Source organism: Uloborus diversus, unplaced genomic scaffold (genome assembly GCF_026930045.1).
Source record: "Uloborus diversus isolate 005 unplaced genomic scaffold, Udiv.v.3.1 scaffold_111, whole genome shotgun sequence".
Lineage (NCBI taxonomy): Eukaryota > Metazoa > Arthropoda > Arachnida > Araneae > Uloboridae > Uloborus > Uloborus diversus.
In genome coordinates, this window is record NW_026557777.1 from 190,892 (window position 1) to 212,770 (window position 21,879).

Genomic DNA, 21,879 nt, shown 5'->3' on the forward strand with positions numbered 1-21,879 from the left:
TGTAATCTGCACTCTTTTATTTGAATTCCTATTGGTATCAAATGATTCAATTACTATTTTTTTTTTTATATTGATTTAAAACTGGTTAAAACACTTTAATATGAGTTTGTTGATTTTTAAAGAACTAGTAGTATCTTTAAAAATCTGGTTTAAATGAAAGGCATTTTTTAATTTAAAATCGTCATGAAAAACAAGCAAGTGTTGGTAAAATGCAAAAAAAAAAAAAAAAAAAAAAATACGGAAGAGTCCCACTGAAAATAAAACCTTATTAGTTAAGACAAAAAGAAATTTTGCAATTTTTTAGATGTGAATAATTTTCCATAAGAAAACTACCCACATTAGTAATATAAATGATACTGCTTTATATGAATAAGTTCAAACTCTTGCCCAAGTTACAAACACTTTATAACATAGTTAATTTGGCTGACTACTTTTCTACTACACCAAATTTCTAATAATAAATCGCATATTCAAAGCACTTCAGGTAATTTATAACTCAGAATGTCTTTATGGTGAAAAAAAAAGGATATTACTCTTAAAAATATCGAAAATTCCTTCGAAACACATTTTTACTAATATGCGGTTTAATAATAAATAATACATTTTACTAAGATAAAATTCAACATTTTTGTACGTATATTGTCAGTTACATAAATTACACTTAAAAACCTGCAAACATTCGTTGATAAAAAGATACTTTTCAATGAGATAACTCGGTATTTTTCTACTATTGAGATAGGGAGAAAGTTGCGGAACGACACAAAATGGCGGACGCCGGAGCATGTCGCCACTTAAGAGACGGATCGAGGGCTCTATTCGAATCTAAATATGACCACCGTTTTCCACCATCAAACTCCATTCCGATAATTTCACGGATATTTGTATTCGGACAGGAAGGGAGCATTTTTTTTTACCATCAATATTCTCCTGGAGGGTAGAGAGGGGAGAAGTCCAAAAGCACTTCTTGGATAAACAATGAGGGAGGCCAGTGGTTGGAAAAACTAGTTTTTTTTTTGTAGTGAACTACAACTACAACTACTTTTGTCAAAATGTAGCAATTGCAAACTATACTTTTGAAAAGTAGTCGCTACTTCGCTACCTTCTAAAAAATGAATTAATGAAAAGCATACACATACACACCATTTGAGGATTGAACGAGAAAACTTCAAAAAGTGGTTTAAATTAATAAATTGGCTCATTTGAAAATGGAATATATATTACTAAACATTATTTATTCTTCCTTAACCTTACTGAATAAATTTGTCATTCCAAACATTTTTTATGATTTTTCCGATTATTCGCTGCAAGAAATCAAAAGTTGAAAGTTGGATTTAAAAGTTAAAAGAAATCAACCTTCAAATTTTTAATCCTTTCCTGACTGAATATTTAATTGAAGATGTACAACTCCGCAATTTGAAAATGTAAATAGATGCAAGCGTAATTTGATTTAAATTTTAGATAGGCATAGGTATACATAAAACTGATTCAGATGATGAAACACATGTTTTAAACAAAAGAGAAAAACTTTAATTTCCATTATAGAAGTTGATTTTATAGGAACTTATATTTTGTAGGAACCGATAAATTGATTTTGAGCTTCAAGTTACGGTCTGGACATAGACACTATCTCCTTTCTTACGCCACTGATAAAATGAAATAAAAACATTATTCAATTTTACCGAATAACCTCAATAACTTACAATATTTAACAATTGACTTTTAATATGTTAATGTGTCAAAATTAAATCAGTACAAAAGAAAATAAATAAAGAAATAGGAAAAATATCCCAAACGGTATTAGCATTAAAAATCAAATATTAATAAATATCCGAAAGATGAAACTTAACTAAGAATGTTTACTTTACTTCTATGTGCAATTTTAAACTGCAGTGGACTAGCGTTGCAGCGTGATTCGAAAAACGCGAGATAGCTATATTGCGAGTTTTTCTCGAAGAACGAACTTTGGAGCTAAAGCGAGGTACTCACCTGCAACACGAAAATTTTCGGAACTGAATCGCGGGGATTAAGTATTGCCTCTTCTTTATTGGGTACTAAATTTTAGTTTCGTGAATGGACTTTTTCTTTAACATCAATGAAAGCGGAAGTTCCCCACATCGTACTAATCGAAACATCGCTTTTTTTTACGTACAAATCGCTACTGTGCATCTTTTTCATTCTAAATATGACGTTGATGAAACATAATTTCGCATAAGTGAGTTATTTATCTAAAATTTGAAAATGAAACAAAGAATATAAATTTTCTGACAAGTATAGAAATTTTAAGATTTTTGAAATGCTAAAAATGCGTCGAATATAATTACTACATTTATTGTACAGTACTATTGTAGTGCTGCATTTTATTATTCCTACATACTATACGTACCATACTGTTTCATCTTATACCATTCTCTCCCATTGATTTGTGCATCCTAATAACAGTATTTTTATTTAATAACACAACTTTTTCTACCAATTCGAGGAGTCTTTTGGAACGCATCCCTCGCTTAAGTTGATATTCGACTGTATATACGGATGACATTGATACCGAAAATGACGGGCAAAGTTTGCATGAAACAGAAAAATTAGCGTTATCATACATTTCTATATCATTAATATTTATTGTTAACCGGTTAGGGCCTGAAAATTTTTAAAATGTTCATCCACGGACATTTTTTGCTGCCAGAAAGCACAAACGCTGCACTAAATTGACAATTATCGCTTATTCTTTTATTTCTATGCATGCTCTATTCAAGGGGAACATTTCGGTGCCAAACAAACTAATGGCGTCAAACAGAAAAAACGTACGGTGGCAAAATAATATGCCTGAGGTCAACTCGTATTTTTCAGTCTTACGAATCTGATTGGTGCAACTTTTACTCGCTTAAACTTGCACAGTCAGATTCTCGTTTGAAACCTCGTTTCTTTTTTTTTTCTTTCTTTCTTTCTTTTTTTTTTTTACTTTATTTAAAAGTAGTTTTTCGAAATTGCTACAAACTACTTTTTTTTTCCATCAAACTACTCGCTACTCTACTTTTTTTCAAAAGTAGTGCGCTATACTACAAACTACTAAAAAAATATACTTGCTATAGTAGTGTCGCTACTTGTAGCGAGCTATTTCCGACCACTGAGGGAGGCACAACCCCAGAAATGTATAGATACAATGATGCCTGAATGTGAATTGTGTATGTGAATGTAACTTGAATAAATATTAATAATACGGGAAGTTTCTTAACTAAAGATATGCGGTGCGACTCACATGCAACATGAAGCGTTTCTAAAATAACAAAGGAAAAAAAAACATACAACGTGAAAATCTTTTCAGGATTGGTGTCCATAGGAATGTGTCCGATACTCTGTTTTTACGCCGAAAAATAAGTGAAAAAATTATTAGACAAACCCCTGGAATTAAAAGGTTGTGTTTGACGATTTAAAAAATATTTTAGGGAGGAATACCTTCATGAGTCCCCCAACTTGCTACACATGTTCAATCTTTTTAACTTTTCTCGTCTCCAGCCTCTCAGAAGAATGCTAATGGTTAATATTATGCCTCCTTCTCCCCCAAATGGATGTGAAGCTGTTGAAAACAGAAATAAAAAAAAAAGTTTTCGCCATTTCAAAAAAGTGAGGGAAGGGAAGATTATGGAGGGAAAGCGGTGTTCATACATAAACTCAGGGTGTGATTTTGCATAAGAATCAGCAAGAAAGGTGTCAGAAATATTTTGTAGATTTTTTCCCTCTATTTCTCTCTCTTTTTTTTTTTTTTTTTGCCGTGCAGTGTTATTAATTAAAATTAAGTACTCCAGCCTAGCGTCATAGACGGTAGAGCACAAAGATTCCGATGTTATTGATCATGGACAAGGTCCAACAAATCCAGTGTGCCAAGTCGCCAATTCAACTAAAAAAATATCTTTGAGTTTTCTCAGGAAAAGAATGTTTTTAGAAGACACATGAAACTGAATTTTCTTATAAACTCTGAGAAATAATTTGTGTGGAACCTAATTTTTTTTTCCTGGGTGTCTGGGATTTTCCAGTTTTTGTCAGTCTCTGGTAATATGAATTTATTAATTACTATTAATAACAATATGGAGTTAATTTTTTTTGGTCGGTCTCTGATTATGGATCACTTGGTCCAATTACGTCCTAGTCGTTCAAACTCAAATGTAAGCTACTCAAGTATTGCGACCACAAGAGGGTTGATCGTTAAATTGCAAACATCCTCAGGGTGCTTGTTAAAGTGCTTGTTTCTAGTGCAACAGCGAGGATAAAACGAAAAACAGAAAGAGTAATTAACGACTTGAATAATAGTCACTTGAAATCTTCTACAAATAGGAATCCTTTATAGATTGATAATCAACTAAGTACAACAGTTATTGCCACCTAGTGACATTGGCGGTGGAACATTGGTTTCGCTCATGACGATGCCTATAATTTCATAGTTGTGGCTAATACAGTAAAACCTGTCTACAACGATACTGTTGGGACACCAAAAAATATCGTAATAGACAGGTTATCGTTATAGACAGTTTTATTATTCATGCTGACATTTTGCTGGGGCCAAAAAAAAAAAAAAAAAAAAAAACAATATACATATATATATCTATATATATATGTATTGTTATAGACAGGTTATCATTATAGACAGTATCGTTATACACAGGTTTCACTGTATTTCATATAGTTTACAGTATTGCGTAGTTTTCCTGCATGCTTAGTACTCTATTAATAGATAGAAAACACTTCGAAAAAAGAAATAACTGAGGAATAGATGGAAATCAGCAAAATAAATTATTTTATAGGTATGTAGTAAGATTTCGTTTGTTGGAAGTACGAGTCTTTTTGATAAAGGCAACGATTTCTAAATGAAAATTTGACTTTTCTTTTTAACCTTGAGAAATCAAAATACTATGATACTCACACACACACACACACTTTCCATTGCTTTTCTTTTTCTCAATAATTTTCGAAACAGAAAACCGAAAGTCGCAACTTTTCGCGGAATTTATGAATGGAAAATTTGCGGTGCAAATATCTTTTTCATATGCCATCTGCTTCCTGATTCGAAGGAACCGCTCGGTTTGCAAACGACACGCTTGCCTTCCCTCTCCCGCCATCGCTGGCCGAGAGGAGGATTTTCATTGGTCCCTGAGGACGTGACGTGAATGCTGGAAACACCTGGAGGACGAGCACCGTAAGGGATACTGGAAAATGAGATTGAATAGTAAAGCAAACGAAACAGGCCCTGCGTACTTTGATGTCTTTACTGCTTCTAGTAGATGTATGAAACTTCAAAACATAAATTTAAAATTCAGCACAAGCTCGAGATTCTTATTCAAGGTAGTTTTGCACTGCGAAAGAAAATTAATTTAAAGAAGAAGAAGAAAAAAAACTTTACATTTAAACAGTTTTTTTTTGAGCAATCACGATTGCTTATTGCTTTCATTTGACTGTCCTTGACGTTACGGTTCCTTTTTCAGCTTGGACCAGGGCTGCAGCACCACCGTCCACCGGCGGCGGCGCGGCTGGTCCTGAGCACTGTCCCCCGGAATCCACTTTTGCTGGGCGGTGGCGTCCATGTCCTACACACGCATGGTCATATACACTCCCCTACGTGCGCACGCCTTTACACACATACACACGCCTACGTGCACACACGTAAGCCTACACACACAACTATACACACGTAACCACCCAGGAAGAGGGACATGCTTGGGGGGGGGGGGGGGGAGCCGTTTCTAGAAACCATAACTCTAATCAGTAGGGTCTTGTCGCAACTCGTGATTGCGAAAAACATAATTTGAATTCAAAGTTTCGGAATTCAAATTAGAATTAATTGGGGGAAGTAGGTCACAGATTTTACTTTTTATATATATATATATTTTTATCCTTATCGTAAGAAGTTTATTTTTCCAAGACTACTTCTATGTATGGCTCTTTCGTTGTTCTGAAAAAATCTAGATTAGACGATTTTCAACTTTGCGGCTGCCACTAGCGCAGCCTGAGTTTACCTTCTGGGGGGGGGGGGGAGGGGTAAGGGTTTGAGTATTTGTATGGGGAAAAAGAACTGGAATATATAGAGAGGGTCGATTTTAACTTTTGGTAAAAATTGAAATCGTCTGTAGTGGGAAAAGTTGTGTATTGGCAAAAATGTTCATGTAAAATATTTTTTTTTTTGGAAATTTAAATATATTTAGATCCCCCGCCTGCCCCTTGAAGTTTCACCAAGTATGTAAAAAAGCCCTCACGGCGCTCCTGGAATTTTTTCTTTCACACAGCTTGCAACTTTCAGTTTCTTATGTCAGTGCCACGCATTTGCCTTTAGCTAATATTGTACTAATGAGGGAAAAAACATTGATGAGATTAGGATCAAAATAAAAAAGAGTTATACCAAAATCTTACATAGTTTTTTTAAAAATAATTCTTCGTTAGGGCTTTAAAAAACAATCTGTTCTTTTAATGACGAGACGATGTGAACCATAGCTGAAAACTTCGGTGCAAGAAGATAACAGCTAAACCTTTCGAAAGCTTTTATGAATAAAATAAATAAATTAATTAATTTTTTGAAATAAAAAAAAATATAAATAAAATAAAGAAAAAAAAGACATTACGTTTAATATTATGTTAGATATTGCTTCAAAGAAACTAATTTGTATCACCGAACACTTAAATGAAAGACAACACGACCCATGTGTAATTAATTGTTAGTGTTACGTATTGGAGATTTCCCGGTATTGTTCCAAATACATATAATAATCCAAACACATTTTGAATTTTTACTAATAATTGAAATAATATTTGGATCTACAAAAAAAAAAAAAAAAAAAAAAAAAAAAGCAAGACTGGTGAGAAAAATCATTTAGCTTCAAAATAATACAGTAAAATCTGCCTACAACGATACTGTTGAGACCAAAAAAATATCGTAGTAGACATGTTATCGTTATAGATAGTTTGATTATTCATGCTGACATTTTGCTGGGGCCAAAAAAAAAAAAAATTGTTATAGACAGGTTATCGTTATAGACAGTATCGTTATACACAGGTTTCACTGTATTACACGACGAGCAACGTTTCTCTGCCAGTTACTCCTGAAATGAAATCTATTAAAGCTTTTTCCCTATAATATCTTATGAAGTATTGATAGAAGATATGTCTCTCTCGTTACAGAATGAATTTTTTTTTCGTGCATTTAAATTTAAAGCAAAAAATAGACAAAAAGTGGATACTTGTCCCTTTCGTGGACTTTTTCCGAAGACTTTCATACGTTTAAAAATAAAAACTCTTGCGCAGTTCAAGACCCAAAAGAAAGTAAGAAAGAGACACTCGTTTCTCTATATAATGTGGAACTTTTATCGTTTGGGACATGGAATTATTGTACTACATCAGGGTCCGACAAATCCCGGGTGATTAAAAATAATACTTTTGTGATTAATTCTTTTGGAACAGTAGTCTTTTAAAAGCCCGTTTACACTGAATTTTTCTATAAGCTCTGAGAAATAATACATGTCTTTCAACAATTTGTTTTCGGGGCCAAACGTTTTTTCAAGTTTTATCGGTATCGGTCACTACACGTCACACGCAACCTTGTAGTTTATAAGAACCATTTTTTTAGTAAGAAATTCATGCAGTTCGTTTTAATAATAAAGGTTTGTAGAAATTTAATTATTTTTGCATCATTATTTTTGAAATATGAAATGGCTATCGTGCTATATCTTTGTGGCTTCTTTAATATCTATCAAAAAAAAAAAAAAAAAGTTACTAGCTTTATACTACATAAATTAAGTATTGACAACTGAAAAAGGATAAATTTTAATTTATTTTAACTGCGGCACTTTTACAAAATCCTGCAACAAATGAGTAGACTAGATAGACTGCAAAATTGCAACAATTTTAGAACTACAAACAAGCTGGACGGGCAAACTTCGTCGTTATCATCATTGTAATCATCAGTCAGCCTCCACTGGTTGCATTAAAATTTTCTTCAGCTCTTAAAGGCTACGATATGTGTTTGATTTCTAATTTAAAAAAATCATTCGTTAGATTTTTTTTCCGACTGGGTACGTTTAATGTAGCACTTGATGCAATGAGAGAGTGAAGATATTGCATTACTTTAACTTTATACGTACAGTAGAAACTCGCAAATTCGAACCCCGTTAGTCCGGATCTCCGGATAATCCGGATTAATCTTTTTTTTTTTTTTTTTTAATTTTAGGAGCGATCGTCAAATTTCCATAACATTAATTTATTTACCCCTCTTACCGGCAAGACCGTGGTATGTCCTTGATTAAGTTCCCTTTTCCCTTTTCTTGGCAATGCAACTTTTGAATCATTTTTTCTTTCCTCAATTACTTCATTATTATAAAGATTACAGACTTTATAATCACAAAGTAAAGATGTTTACCGTTTATGTGTTATTGTATGTGTTTCATATAAAGATGATTTTCAGTAAAGAGTATGTTTTATTTCATTTTTTTTTCATCCTTCGGATAATCCAGATTTTCGATATTCCGGATTGAGTCGGATCCCAATTAATCCAAATTATGGGGGTTCTACTGTATTGCTTATTCACATGAATAATGGTGTGTCCCCACGCGCATTTGTGTGCGTGTGTATTATATCAATTATCTGCTCTATGAATAATCAGACTCCTTCCCTCCCGATTTTTGCTCGGAGGAGTCGTAGGAAGTGATGCAGTATGCAGTGATTTAGAAATGGAAAGTGTTTAAGTTATATACTTTCCTCTTATGAAAATCTTTTCCATTTTCCAACCCATTTCTTTACATTGAATACGCGCAATACCCGAAAATTCCTGTTATTTTTATTGTAAAGATAGGGCGTCTATCATTTTTTTACTTGTTTAGAGAAACTGAAAATACGATTGCTGTGCACCCTGTGGGTTTTGAAAGGCAAACATCTTTAAAAAAGTGTTGACTTATGAACCCTTTTAAACTTTACAAAAATTTAGGTATTTATGATTCACTGACTAAATGTATTAAGCATATTCAAAATAAAAATAAAGTATAACAAGATCGGGCACTTCCTTAGTTGCTATAATATTTGCTTAATAGATTCAGACAAAAATCCCTTTTATGTGGTTAGGTTAAGTCAAGATAAATTTAAAAAATAAAATTGAAAGATTTCTTAGCATGTATTGGAAGACTTTTTGAGCACACACACACACACAAAACCCCCTTTTGTTTGAGGAAGATATCTTGAATCAGCCTATAAGCATATTTCACGCATTGAAAGTCAGAGATTTCGACGATACGCTTCAAAATTAAGTGAAGCGTATTTTAAAACTTTGTACCGTAAATTGAAAATTTTCTTTGGTGAAAATAGGGAGTATAAAAAGCAACTGAAAGTTTTAAAATGTTACATTTGAGTGTTTTTTATTGTTTTAAATTCTGAATGATTAAACATTCTGAAAATTGAAAATCAAAACTGTTCTTGCCCTGCAATTTTCAATGTCCGCCTCAAAAAGTGAATTTTTTAATGTAATGGATCACTTTATGATCTTTATTGTTTTCGTGTATTCCAATCCTAAAAAAATGAAATTGTTAAGAAGTATATCTACACTAAAAAAAAAAAAAAAAAAAAAACTTTTGATATACCCCTGATTCTAGGTATTCTAATAATGCTCTGAAAGACCTGAGAAATATCAAGAACACTCTTCAAATGTTTCAATTTCACATGAGTACATAGAATGTGAACAAAATCCCTTACGAACCCCAATTCAACGGTCGTCCTGCCCTTCCCCTCGCCTACCTTCGCCTCCCCACCTCCCTCTCTCTCTCTCTTCTGCTACTTCCCGTCTATCTACCTGGTTACCCCGAGCAACCAGTTCCACAGCTGACAGCGAAGTGTCAACATATACCCCGAGTGCTGCAGCCAACGCGGTTCTTCCTGCCACATGCTATTGATTGCCGCTATTTTTTTTTTCAAGGTGGATAATTTCGATTAGAATAATTGTAGATGATTCTCTGTTTGTTTATTGTGTGACATCATCAACGAAGATAGTTGGGAAGTTTTAATGTTCGGAAAGAAAATAACAACACGTGCTCTTTAGTATTTTTCCAATGTAACGTGGATGACGTACTAGTGTCGATGAATAATCTCTCTTTTACAATGAAATGGATATTTTTGAAATTAAGAGAGATAGGTCCTTGAAATTTTGCCTCTAATACAGGTTGCCTATTATTTGTTACGCATCGTAATATAAGAATTAACATTCAGAGCCGTTTATTGCAATAGAAAATATTTTTCAACAATATCTATTTTTAATCTTCAAAATGAAATCTATCTTAAATTAGAGCAAAGCTTTTGAAATTTGACCTGAAACTACAAAGCTTTAAACATAGCTTAAAAAATGTTGTTAACAGTTATGAATGGCGTTAATTAGTTCGCTAACTATTCTTGTTGACATTACTATTGTTAAAACAGGAAAAGAATTTGGATAATAATTTCTTCTGAATTTGTGTGCAGTGAATTGGGAATATCTTGTCAAAATCACCAAGTTACGTACTGTGAACGTACTGAATTTTCGATTATAATTCAGAACCAGAAAACTAGTGTCATTGTGCTTCAAGCTGTTTCGAATATGATTTTGCTTCAACATTCGAGAACGTTCTAAGGTGTACTAAAAGAATGTGACGGTTTGCAGCGCATTATGTCCGCATGCGGCATAACAGAAATGCAACAAACTTCGTGTGGTGGATTATACGGTGATCTTGAGGAATACTTGAGTGAAGTTGAGCGACGAGCCCAGCGAACGGCCAATGACGGTGATGATGTTTATGCTCAGCTGGTGCAGAGAGAAAAAGATCTGGTGTTGGCAGCAGAGTTGGGGAAAGCCCTTCTCGAAAAAAATGAACAAATCAGCAGAGCTAATGAAAGGCTGGCTGAGGAATACTCACATAAGTTAGAGGTAAGACACATTCATTTTTATGAAATGTTTGCAGAAATGTTACTGTAGACCCCAGATTAACCAGTTTCCGTTTATCTGGCTTGCGGATTATCCGACTACCCACCCCCTCGAATATTATTTAAAATTAGTAAAAGAAGAAATAAAGCACACCCGTAGAAAAATGATGCTATGGAATTAGATGAGCAGAATTAGTCGTAGAGCAAACGAAAAGCAGAAACAGCGATAATTTCATTCATCACAAAGGAAAAAAGTGAGCAAAATTTCTATTATGCAGTAGTAAATCTAGATAAACACTAAAATTTGTCTTTTCCATGCAATTAATTTGCATTAATAAATGTCCTATAGTGTCATTTTGTACTTACATCATTAAAAAAAAAACAATTCATCAAAACTCATAAATTCGGTTATCCGAGACAAACATTTGTCCTCAAGCCAAGGCATGTTTCGAGCTTCTAAGTTCATCGGGAGTTTATGTATTTGCTGTTTTTGATTCTAAAAATTTTGTTTTCAATTCTTCAAATGTTATTTTTATTAAATACATCATAAATATTTTATGTGCAATGTGATGAAAATCTGTGTTTATTGAAGCAACTTAAACCAAACTAGTCAATCCAAATCAAACTTCTCGGTGAGCAGTAGAGTGTGAGAGATTTCATCAATCAACATTATCATAATTGAAAACAAGTATATGGCGAGAAAATGTTTTTAAATTGATGACTTCAATTGGTTAAAGCCCAGAAAACTTTTATTTCGAAGTTTGTTAAGTTTCAAAAGTTCATTAACCACAAATCTATGCTTGCTTATGTTCAGCCGTGAAACTGATTTATTAACATTATTAACAATTAACCTTATGATTGCTGTTCTTCGTTTTTGCTTTTGGTTAAAAAGTTCGTTCCACCAACCTACACACAGACCCAATTCAAAAAAAAGGGGGGGGGGGAGAGGTAAATTAATGTACTCTATTTTCTTTTGTTTCCAGTTGTCTCATTCATTCTTTCTTGTTCTTAACTAATGGGCTGTGATTTAAGAATAACAAGTGTTTATATGACGAGATGCAACTAAACGTACAGTTAACACAAGGTCAGTTGGCACATAAGATTTTCAAAGATTTTTTTGAAACTCAAACTGACACCTTCGTCGATGATCCTTTAGGATAAACCACTAAGAATTGCATATTCATTTTTGGCAGGATATAGTCAGAAGCATTTGATGAAAAAGTTTAATATAGTACTCCAATAAGAACAATTATGTACACTATATATTGTTTTAAGCATCATGAAAATAAAAAAGGATTTTATTGGAAAGGGGTCATTTGATCAATCGCATGACCTTTTGATTCAGTTAATACAATTGTTAGTCATATGTTGATACAGTAATAATGTTTCACCAAATGGGAACATTATAATTCCTGACGAATTATCTGATTTTGAAGCTGTGATTGATATTTTATACTACGAGTAAATATTTACGAATATCTTATTTACCAGAAATTAACTAGATCACATTAATTGTAAAAGCTGATGAAATGACGTTCATATTCGCATTTAAGGCGCCCCTGGCATTTTTAGGAGGGCGCAGCGCCCTGTCCCTTTGATGTTAGTGTCGAGAGCACTCTGCACTCTTTTTTACACCTATTAATGCGCCATCCTTGACCTTTTGAAGTTTGAACAGAACTTCCTCACAAAAGCAAGTGTTTTTTGACTTTGAATTCAGAGCTTTTAGCAATCTTTTAAATTAAATATTAAAAAGCTTTTTACTAGTTATTTAAAAAATAATTACAATAGAGTAATTTATTAGAAAAATGCTATTGAAAAATATTTGGCTTTGTATGCATATATCAGGTATACAAAACAGGTTATAAAAAATCGCCCTCTTTACTACAACATTTCTATTCAAAAATGCCCTTTAAATTGAATTAAATTGCCCTTTTATCTGGAAGCACCCTGACCCTCTTATGGTCTTGGGAACCACTATAAGGTTTTCTTAGATAGTGTTTTCTCATTTCATAATAAGAAGTTAATCCGTTGTTTTTACTACGTTGAACCAGGAATTAAAAATTATTATTTAGTTAAAAGTTGCAGTTTTACAATATTTGTAATTATATGCGCACTAAACTGCAAAAACCACCGCGTTCCATTACACTGGTGTACCGTAGTAGTAAAGTATTAGTCGTCATTTTAGTATACATAACTGCCAAGACCGCCGAGAGCTACGAAAGGCCCCCTGTCAGTTCAGTCGTCGGGTCCCCTTCCGTCCATAAAACTTATAAAATTTATACTACAACGATTCTGAACCGGGGTCCCCTCAACGACCATGCCCCAAGTTTCTAGCGAGGATGCCATAGACTCTCGTCGGCCCTGATAACTGCTGTCAAGTTATGAAAAAAAAATGAAATAACATTAATTTTTAGACATTAGTAGATTCTCTGAATAAAAAAGTACAATTGAATAAAATTAGTAAAATGTAAGACATTTCGTTAAACCATAAAAATCAGTTTTTTAAAACGTTCGTATTGACCCGCTTTTCTTGTAAAAATGCTTTCAAAAATTTATTAAAAAATGTTAAACATAATTTAAAAAATCACACTAGTCAATAGTTAGACAAAAAGCAATGAAAGGATAGCCTTTTCTTGCCTAGATTTCACATTTTGATTTACATGTTTGTTTAACTTTGCTCTTCGTTAGTCTCTATGGCAACGAAATAGTTATCATTGCCTTCCAAAGTTTCGTTCTCTTTATCTCCAGAATTGCATCATAATTGCTGTGTATCATTTCAATTTTTTGGACAATTCATAAATTTATCCTTTTAAACGCCTCTCTAGTTTGAGGTAGAGGTGCGACATCGATAATACCGATACATTGACCAAAACATTTGATGTTTCGAAATATCGATAATCCGATATAATATCTTTTATTTCTTTAATGTATATTCATTCATAGTAAACTCTGAGAAGTACTTTTATTTTATAACAGAATTTACGACCTGAATTTATTAACTAAAAGTTGAGATTTCCACACAGTTAAAGCAAAGTTAGTGCTATTAATACTAGCTTTCTACGCTATGTTATAATCTTTTTTTTTTTTTTTGCACTACTTAGTATCGTTAGATAAGTTTCAAAATAAGAAATTTTTTCCAGATATGAAATGCTGATTCAATGAATTATGTCTAACCAGACTCTTTCTGGTTAATACGTCATTACCAACCCAAGTAATAATTTTTAAACAAAAAAATAGCGAATTCGGAAGACAAGTTCTAAAAGTTTTTTTTTGCTTGATTACATTTGGATGCATGAAAATAATTTTTAGTACTTCACTTCGTGAAGGACATTTAAATTTTTCTGAGTAAATTAAAAAAAAACAAACAAACAAACAAATAAATAAATAAATAAATACATGAAAAAATAAAGAAATAAAAAAATCTCTGTAGAGGATGAAAATGTTTGCTGTTAAATGTTGTGATGATGTGTTTTGTCTGCAGTGAAATAATGTTATTATTCCGATTTAGAAGTTTTAAAAAGTTTTTTTTTTTGCTTGATTGAATTCTGTAAAATTCATTTGCCTGCATAAAACGCAATTTTCAGTATTTCACTCATGGAAGAGCTTTTAAATTTTTTGTGCATGTTAAAAGTAGCCAAAAAAGAAAAAAAAAAAAAAAAAAACCAACTGCATTGGATGAAATATTTTGCTGTTAAATGTTGTGATGATGTGCTTAGTCGGCAGTGAAATATAATTATTATACTGAATAGTTTTGTTAAAATTATCAAATAGTAATTTGATAGTTACCTGTGTCCAGAAATTAAATGTCAGAAAACACGCATTAGCAAGTATGAGAATTAAAAAAAAAAAAAAAAAAAGCAATATCTATATATTTTAATTTAAGCGTTATTGGTTTCTCTTGTTTTCACATAGTACTCGCTTTTGTATCTGTCTGCTCTGCACCAAACATATTACTTTTTGAAAGTTGTAAACTTGCAATGTATAACTTTTTCCATAACTTTCTAAGTGAAATACTATTTTTTAAGTATCTAAACTACATATTTACTCAGGTACTAAAAAGGGAAATTGCTTATTAATGATTGATAAATAATACCTTTTAGTAAAAAGAAAAATATATTTAATATTCTTGTGCAGCCACTAGATTAACCAGAATTTGTTTTGAGGGAGAGGGGGGATTCATCGAGGCTTATTCAACGTGGCACAGAAAATCAAGGTTGTAGGGGGAAGGGGTTGATTACATTCCTTTTCGTAGTCTCCCTGTGTGCAGCAGTTCCTTTGTGAACAGACTAAATTCAACTTATAATAAATTGAAACAAATGGCCTTAAAAGGTAGTTTTCCAGTTTGAAAAGGTCTCAACTTATCATAATTCAAATTTTAGATTCATTTACACAGTATTAAAATGATCAAGCAGGTTTTATCCGAAATAGATAGTTTCAGAATTAAGAATCGGATTTGCCATGTCGCAATTGTGAGGGACCCCTCGACCGTATATGCCCCCCAAAGAGGATACAAAAATACACAGGATTAATATTTAATATAGTTCTGAGAGGCAAAGAGGTAAACAAAAATACATTGCAACTGGTCCCTACCCCTGTTATTCCGCTAACTGATAGTAAGTGGGAAAATAAAATACAAATAAAACCGCGTAGCTACTAAGGCCCAGGTTGCATGGCAGGGGAACATGGGGCAAAGTGAAATGGTGAAATATTTACTCCGTTTTTAGCTCTACCTATCTGGTATTGTTTTGAATATATAGTACCAGATGTAGTCTATTCCAGTCAGGAAAAAAATACCGCCGATTATTAAAGCATTTGATAATACAGGCAATTTTAAAAAATTGATACTCATATTATAATACTTTGTTGTAAGTCAAAAATCATTTTTGTTGTAATAAAATGATAAAGTTCTTGTTATTAACATTCTGAATATTAATTGAGACCTCCTAATATTCAATGCAGTATTAATTTAATTAATATTAAGATTATTTCTATTTTTAATAAATTGTACAATTAGTCAGGTGCATACAGGGCAAAGTGAAATAGTTGGTTTCATTTACTCACTCAAACATTTAATATAAATTACTTACGTTTTCATTTATTAATTAATTCATCTGCATTCCTTCATTTAGCAATTCACTTATTTATTAATTCATTCACTTATTTTCTTATTCATTCATTCTTTTACTCGTTCATTTATTTTTCTTCATATATTAATTGATTTTTTCATTTAATTATTCCTTTATTGCTTCATTATCTTCATTTATTCATTCAGCCTTTTATTTACTTATTCTTTTGATTAAAAATATGTTTTATAATCATAGAGAAAATATTTCATTAGAAAAATATTTCATTTTTCACTTTGCTCCATGAAAAAAAAGTGAAAAATTTCCCCCCCTTTTTTGAAGACTCAAATTTACTGTCAAAAATAAAAAATAATGTTTAAACGCAAGTTTTATTCTAAAATAGAATGTTTTTTTTTATGTACTGTGATTTTTAAAACAAATTTCTGATTTGTTCAATTTGAAAAAACTCAGTCATCTTAACCATTTCACTTTGCCCCACATTCCCCCTACATTGCAAAACTTAATTGTTATTGATCCCTTCACTCATTTTAATGCTACTATCAACGCAAAGGTAAGCATTTTGAATTCAATCTTTATGAAAACATTTAAAATGAGGAAAAATATCCAAGCATTTTTGAACGAGCTCTGATTTTGTGAGATGGCTTTTAATTAATTATGACTGTTCTCGCAGAAGAACTACAAAAAAGGAATCTCAATGTGAATTTTCTGCAGAAAGTTATTGTCACGGGGAGGAAAATGAAATTGCATCTACACCAACCAAGACGAAAGGGAAACTGATTTTGACTCATTAGTTCTGCTTGAGCTCCAAAACCGTTAAGTTTGCCTAATTAACGATAGATTAAGTGGCAATTGGTTGCTAACTTTCACTTGAAAGCGAAAGTTGTAACAGAGTCTTTTCGGACGATTCTAATGTTGGAGATCATTAGAGATATCTCGTTGGTGATATTGCCAGAGCGGCTATCATGAGCTAATTTTTTGTCTGGTCCAATTAGTGAAATTAAAATATAAACGTGCTAAGTTCGTCTAAAAACCGATTTGGTTCAGCTAACCGTGACTTATATATTTTCTAACTCGGAGTAAAATATAACAGGAACATTCATCAAAATACTAAATATTATATGCAGTAAGAGTATAATAAAATTTACATTAGATTGCGTCTAAGGAACAATCTGTGAAAACTTGAAAAATTCTCTTGGTCTCTTATAGTCATAGATCAAATCTATAGTAGATTGATTAGATTTTTCCGAAGCTATTATAAAATCTGCCTTAATTCAAAATCAAAAAAGTGTCTTAGCTTTGGTTGTACGTAGCTTAATGTCTCAAGTGCTTCAGTACGATATTGCAGCAAACGAAACTATTATGCAGATCACTATTGGGGTAAACTGAGGATTATCAAAGATAAGTTAGGAAACATGATATGCACATCATAAGTTACACTTTTGACAGAGAGTTTTACATTGAGAAATAACACTGTGTAACAATATCCAGCTTTTTAGTTTCCTTAACCTTTGGATAGAAATGAGAATGGTTGTGAAAAAAACCTAATATTTGGGGAGAAAACCCCCTCAAAACGTTCTAGTTTGATTCCGGAGGGTTAATTTCTGCTCGGAAATATTGAAAAAGTAGGAATTTCTTGCGAAGAACAACGAGAATTTATCATAATAATTCTAACGCGTTCATTTAAATTTTTATGTTTAATGTCCCACTTGAAAACATTAAATTTGACAATGCAGGAAGCAGTAAGATGATCTAAGTTTTATGTACATCAATTATTATTTGCTACTTTTTTCAATAAATCTAAATTTATACGCTGTTTGTTTCCGTAAATTTAGCATCTTTACTTAGAGTAGAATCGATTCATAGAATTTAATTCGAGTTTTAATTCTTCTTACGGAATCAGCGGCTAAAATACAATACTAATAAGTAGTTGAAAATGAGGATAGTTAGCAACTTATATTTACAGTTCTAAATAATTGAAGAAATCTTTCATTCAGCTAATCATGCAACTCATTTCAAGTTAGTTCTCTGCTAATGGCATGAAACAAAAAGCCAATTGACGTCAAAATTGATTCTGCTTTAAACTGTTTCCTACTCTAGCAAATCAAGAGCTGTTTAATTGCTAATTTCCTACGAAGCAATTAAAACAGATTAAGGCTTCTATAACCTGGATTTATTCTTCAATTGTTTCCAAAGAAAAATCACAGCTGCTATCTCCGTGCGTTTGTTTAGCTTCAAACTCGCCGATGTCAACCCTAATCCCACATTTCAAGATTAATATCAAGGACTCGTTATTATCTTAAACGCACCAAACCAAATGCCCACGTTGGCATTTCAAGGTTCATTGACTTAAATGAACATGCAATTAATTATGTGTGTATGGCATATGTGTAGGACTTCCTTTTCCTATCTCGGATCTTGAATAAAGACAAAATACGTAAATTATTGCATTAAACAGCAATGAGCCCACTAGGACTATATCCCAACCTGAGTGCAATTACCCCAAAGGGAGTAAAGAGGAATTTTCCATGGGGTGAAAAATTACCAGGATTGGGTCAGTATTCGGTCACAAAACAGAATTATTAAAAAAGGCAGCGAGAAGCGAAAAGATGTGAGTGCCAAAATTAAAAAAATTGGAGGCAACCAGTACAAATGGTAGGTGAACCTCTCCTCTGTTTTGGTTCAAAAGGTGGTACTAGTAGCCCTGGTAGGTGCTGTTTTACAGCATGATTAAAAAAAACTTTTTAATGAAAGTTTACCAAGAACCGGAACTTTAATCGCGTTTTACTCAAAACTTGAAAATATCCACTAAAATCCCTTTGCTTTTCACTGCCTTCATATGAAATCTGCCTAATCGATGACCGTTAGTGATTGATATAAGAGATAATAAATATGGAGCTGGACTTACAATGTACTCTGGCCGAAACAACAACTATTAAACGAATTGATGTAACTAAGTAGTATCATAATATCAACCATATCATTGACTATTACTTTATTTTACAACAAATTGCTAAGAAAGAGGTATTTTCCTTAGCTCAATGCTTAAAATTAATATTAGAATTGTTATTCATTTTCGTAATTAAGAAAAAAAAATGATAGAGCTAATTTGTTTTTAGAATGAACATTTTTGGGGTAATTGCTTACGTATAATTCGTTTTATTTTTACTAGTCTTAAAGAGGTTGGGAACCACTGGATCTTAGATTATGCGTCGAGACAGTGAAAAAAACCCACCTATGAAGATAGCCGAGCGTTATTTTATCTTATAGTTTTTAAATTTAATTGCTAATAAAAACGGAGAGGACAGCATATATTATAGGAAAGTTGCGTCGAATTAAAGTCAACCTATACTTCCATAAAATCCTTTTTTTTTTAAAACTTTCTTTTATCTTCTCTCCCACTAAATGTTGAGATAATAGCTCAATTCAAACGAAATTATTTGCTTAAAAGATCTAGATGAAGCAGATCAAAGTTCAAATATGAACAGTTAAAAAAGGGGCAAAAATTAAAGTCAATGGAATGATTTAAATCCAAACAAAAATCTTAAACTATTCCGTAGACATGGGACGAACTTTCGGAAAGAACTCGATAGCGTAAAAATAAAAAAGAAGAAATAAATTATTTTGAGCTTTTTTTTTTTTTTTTGAACGGTTGAAAAACATTGGTTTCTGTGGAGAACAATAGAAACTAGATTTTTGCATTAAAAGAAAATTCAAGAAAATTTCAATCTACGCTTAGTTGTCTGCTCAACGAAATAAAAAAAAAAGGTCTTTCTACAAAACAAAGTAAGTTTCTCTAGGTGCATTAAGGAAGGTAGCTGACCTGATGGTCTTGAATCAATTAATGAATTCTTGAATCTCATTTATTTTCCGCACTGGAAAATAAACGCAAACAATTTTGCTTTTGTTATAAACATTATTAAGCAGTAAGAATTTTACTTTCCTGTTTCACTTTTAATATTAATAACTGCTTGTTTTGCAAACATTGAAATATAAAACAGAAAAAAAAGGTTTCCTGTAGATAACAAAGTTTTGCTGTCTATTATTTCGTCTAAAAGTAATTAATTTTGTTGCGTATTGTGTGAAAATTCCTCAACTTCATATGGTTTCTATTTCTTCAATGAAAGTAAAAAAAAAAAAAATTAATAAATAAATAGAAAAATATTTTCAGATTATATTTTCAGACATTAAGAATATTTTATTTTATATCATTTTCGGACTATCTTTTCTGCCATCAGACTGTTTTCGTATTTTAGATAAAAATAAACAAAACTTGTAATCCTAAAAAGAATTATACTTTCAGACATAAGAAGAAGTTTTTATTTTGTACTATTTTCAGACAATCATTGCTGGCATCAGACTACTTTCGTATTTTAGTTAAAAATAAACGAAACTTGAAAGTCTCTAAAATTTGTATTTGCACATCAAACGTCGTACCCGGAAATAAATAAACAACCCCGGACAGCTGAGTATCCCTAAAATGTAAAAGACGCAGCTGAAAATTTGAAATAAATATCACTTCCGAAAGCGAAAAACGATTGTAATTCATAGGTGATTCAACTGTTCTAGCAACACTTTCTGTAGCAGAAAGTGTATATTGCATTTAGAGCTTCTGAATAAGGAAAAACGTCACATACTTTATGTCGTCGTAAATGTCGCGTCCGTTTGCAACGCATGCATGCTTGCACAGATGTCTTTACCTGTAAGTCGTGCGTCAGAACTCGCTCTCTTTAATAAGAAATGCGGGAAAAATCCACTCTTAATATTATGTTCGCTGATTTGCTAAGTCTTAATCGTACGTGAGATTCACACTGTAGATTAAGAAAGATCTGAGAAACCGAGGAAAGCTTTTTGAAGAGGCTCGAAGCTAAGATTTAGAGGAACTTTATTTGCAACTTTCTTTTAGGGTATATCTAAGGAAGTGAAGCTCCTTAAAAAAATAAATAGAGGAATTAAATATGAAAGAGATTCGTTTTGTTTACGTTTTCAAGTGAGATTAATATTTTTTTCGTAATTGAAATAAAAAAGGAATATTTACAATCACTCATAAGCAGGGGCGGCATTTCAGCATTTCATTTGGGGGGTCGAGTTTTTTAAATATGTATTACCACGGCGCGGTCCCAAACACACATTAACTAACAGGAAGTGATCATAAAACCTGTGTTTATAATATATAATATTATAAAATTAATGTTTAGTAACAATTAAAATTTTGATTCACTTTCTAATAAGTTATCATACAAAACAATTCGATACTAAAGTTTTTATACCTTTCGGAAAAGTTTCAATGCGTGATTTTTGGAATTCGGGAGAGCAGGGAATCGTGTTACTAATTTATCAGTGCCCAGTGTCCTGCTGTTTTGCCAGTACAGCAAAATAAAAAAGGTTTTTTTGCCCATTGTGCTTACAAAATAATTCCCTAACCTCCTAAAACATAAAAATTTTTTTATCTAATAGCTGAGCTGATTGGAATAGTTAAAAATTAATTAAAGTAACAAAGTTATGTATGAAAACACTTTTTATATCTTGCTCTTCAAAGGTACGCAGGGAACTTTAAAAAATTGTGAGGGGCTTAATTTTTCATCATTGAGTAATGTAGTCTCGTCGGCGCTCTTAGTGTCAATGGGATGTCATCTACCTCCCGCTCTGTTTTTCACTATTCCAGACTGATGAGTCCATAACAAGGATGAAGCTGCAATCTCTGGATGTGATAGCCGCTCTGTCGGTATATTGCTTGTAATTTTCCTTGCCTCATGGTAAAAATTTTACTCATAATTGAAACATTTTATTTTTCCTTTTTCAAAATCCAATCCAGATAATATAGAGCCAACCATACAAAAAAAATAATTATCATCAAATCTTGTGTTAATTTCATTCGAAACTA

General features: G+C 32.2%; 2 protein-coding genes across 2 annotated transcripts in view; one reads left to right on the top strand and one right to left on the bottom strand.

The window, feature by feature from the left end:
* LOC129232233 (protein ABHD11-like) overlaps positions 1-21,879 on the bottom strand; it is a 69,162-nt gene that overhangs the window by 43,005 nt on the left and 4,278 nt on the right. The gene's annotated exons all lie outside the window — the stretch shown is intronic.
* Positions 10,551-21,879, top strand: part of LOC129232235 (bicaudal D-related protein homolog) — a 70,388-nt gene continuing 59,059 nt past the window's right edge. The window contains exon 1 of the mRNA XM_054866450.1: positions 10,551-10,918. Coding sequence (XP_054722425.1) covers positions 10,661-10,918 — 258 coding nt within the window. The 5' untranslated portion in view covers positions 10,551-10,660. The remainder of the gene's footprint in view (positions 10,919-21,879) is intronic.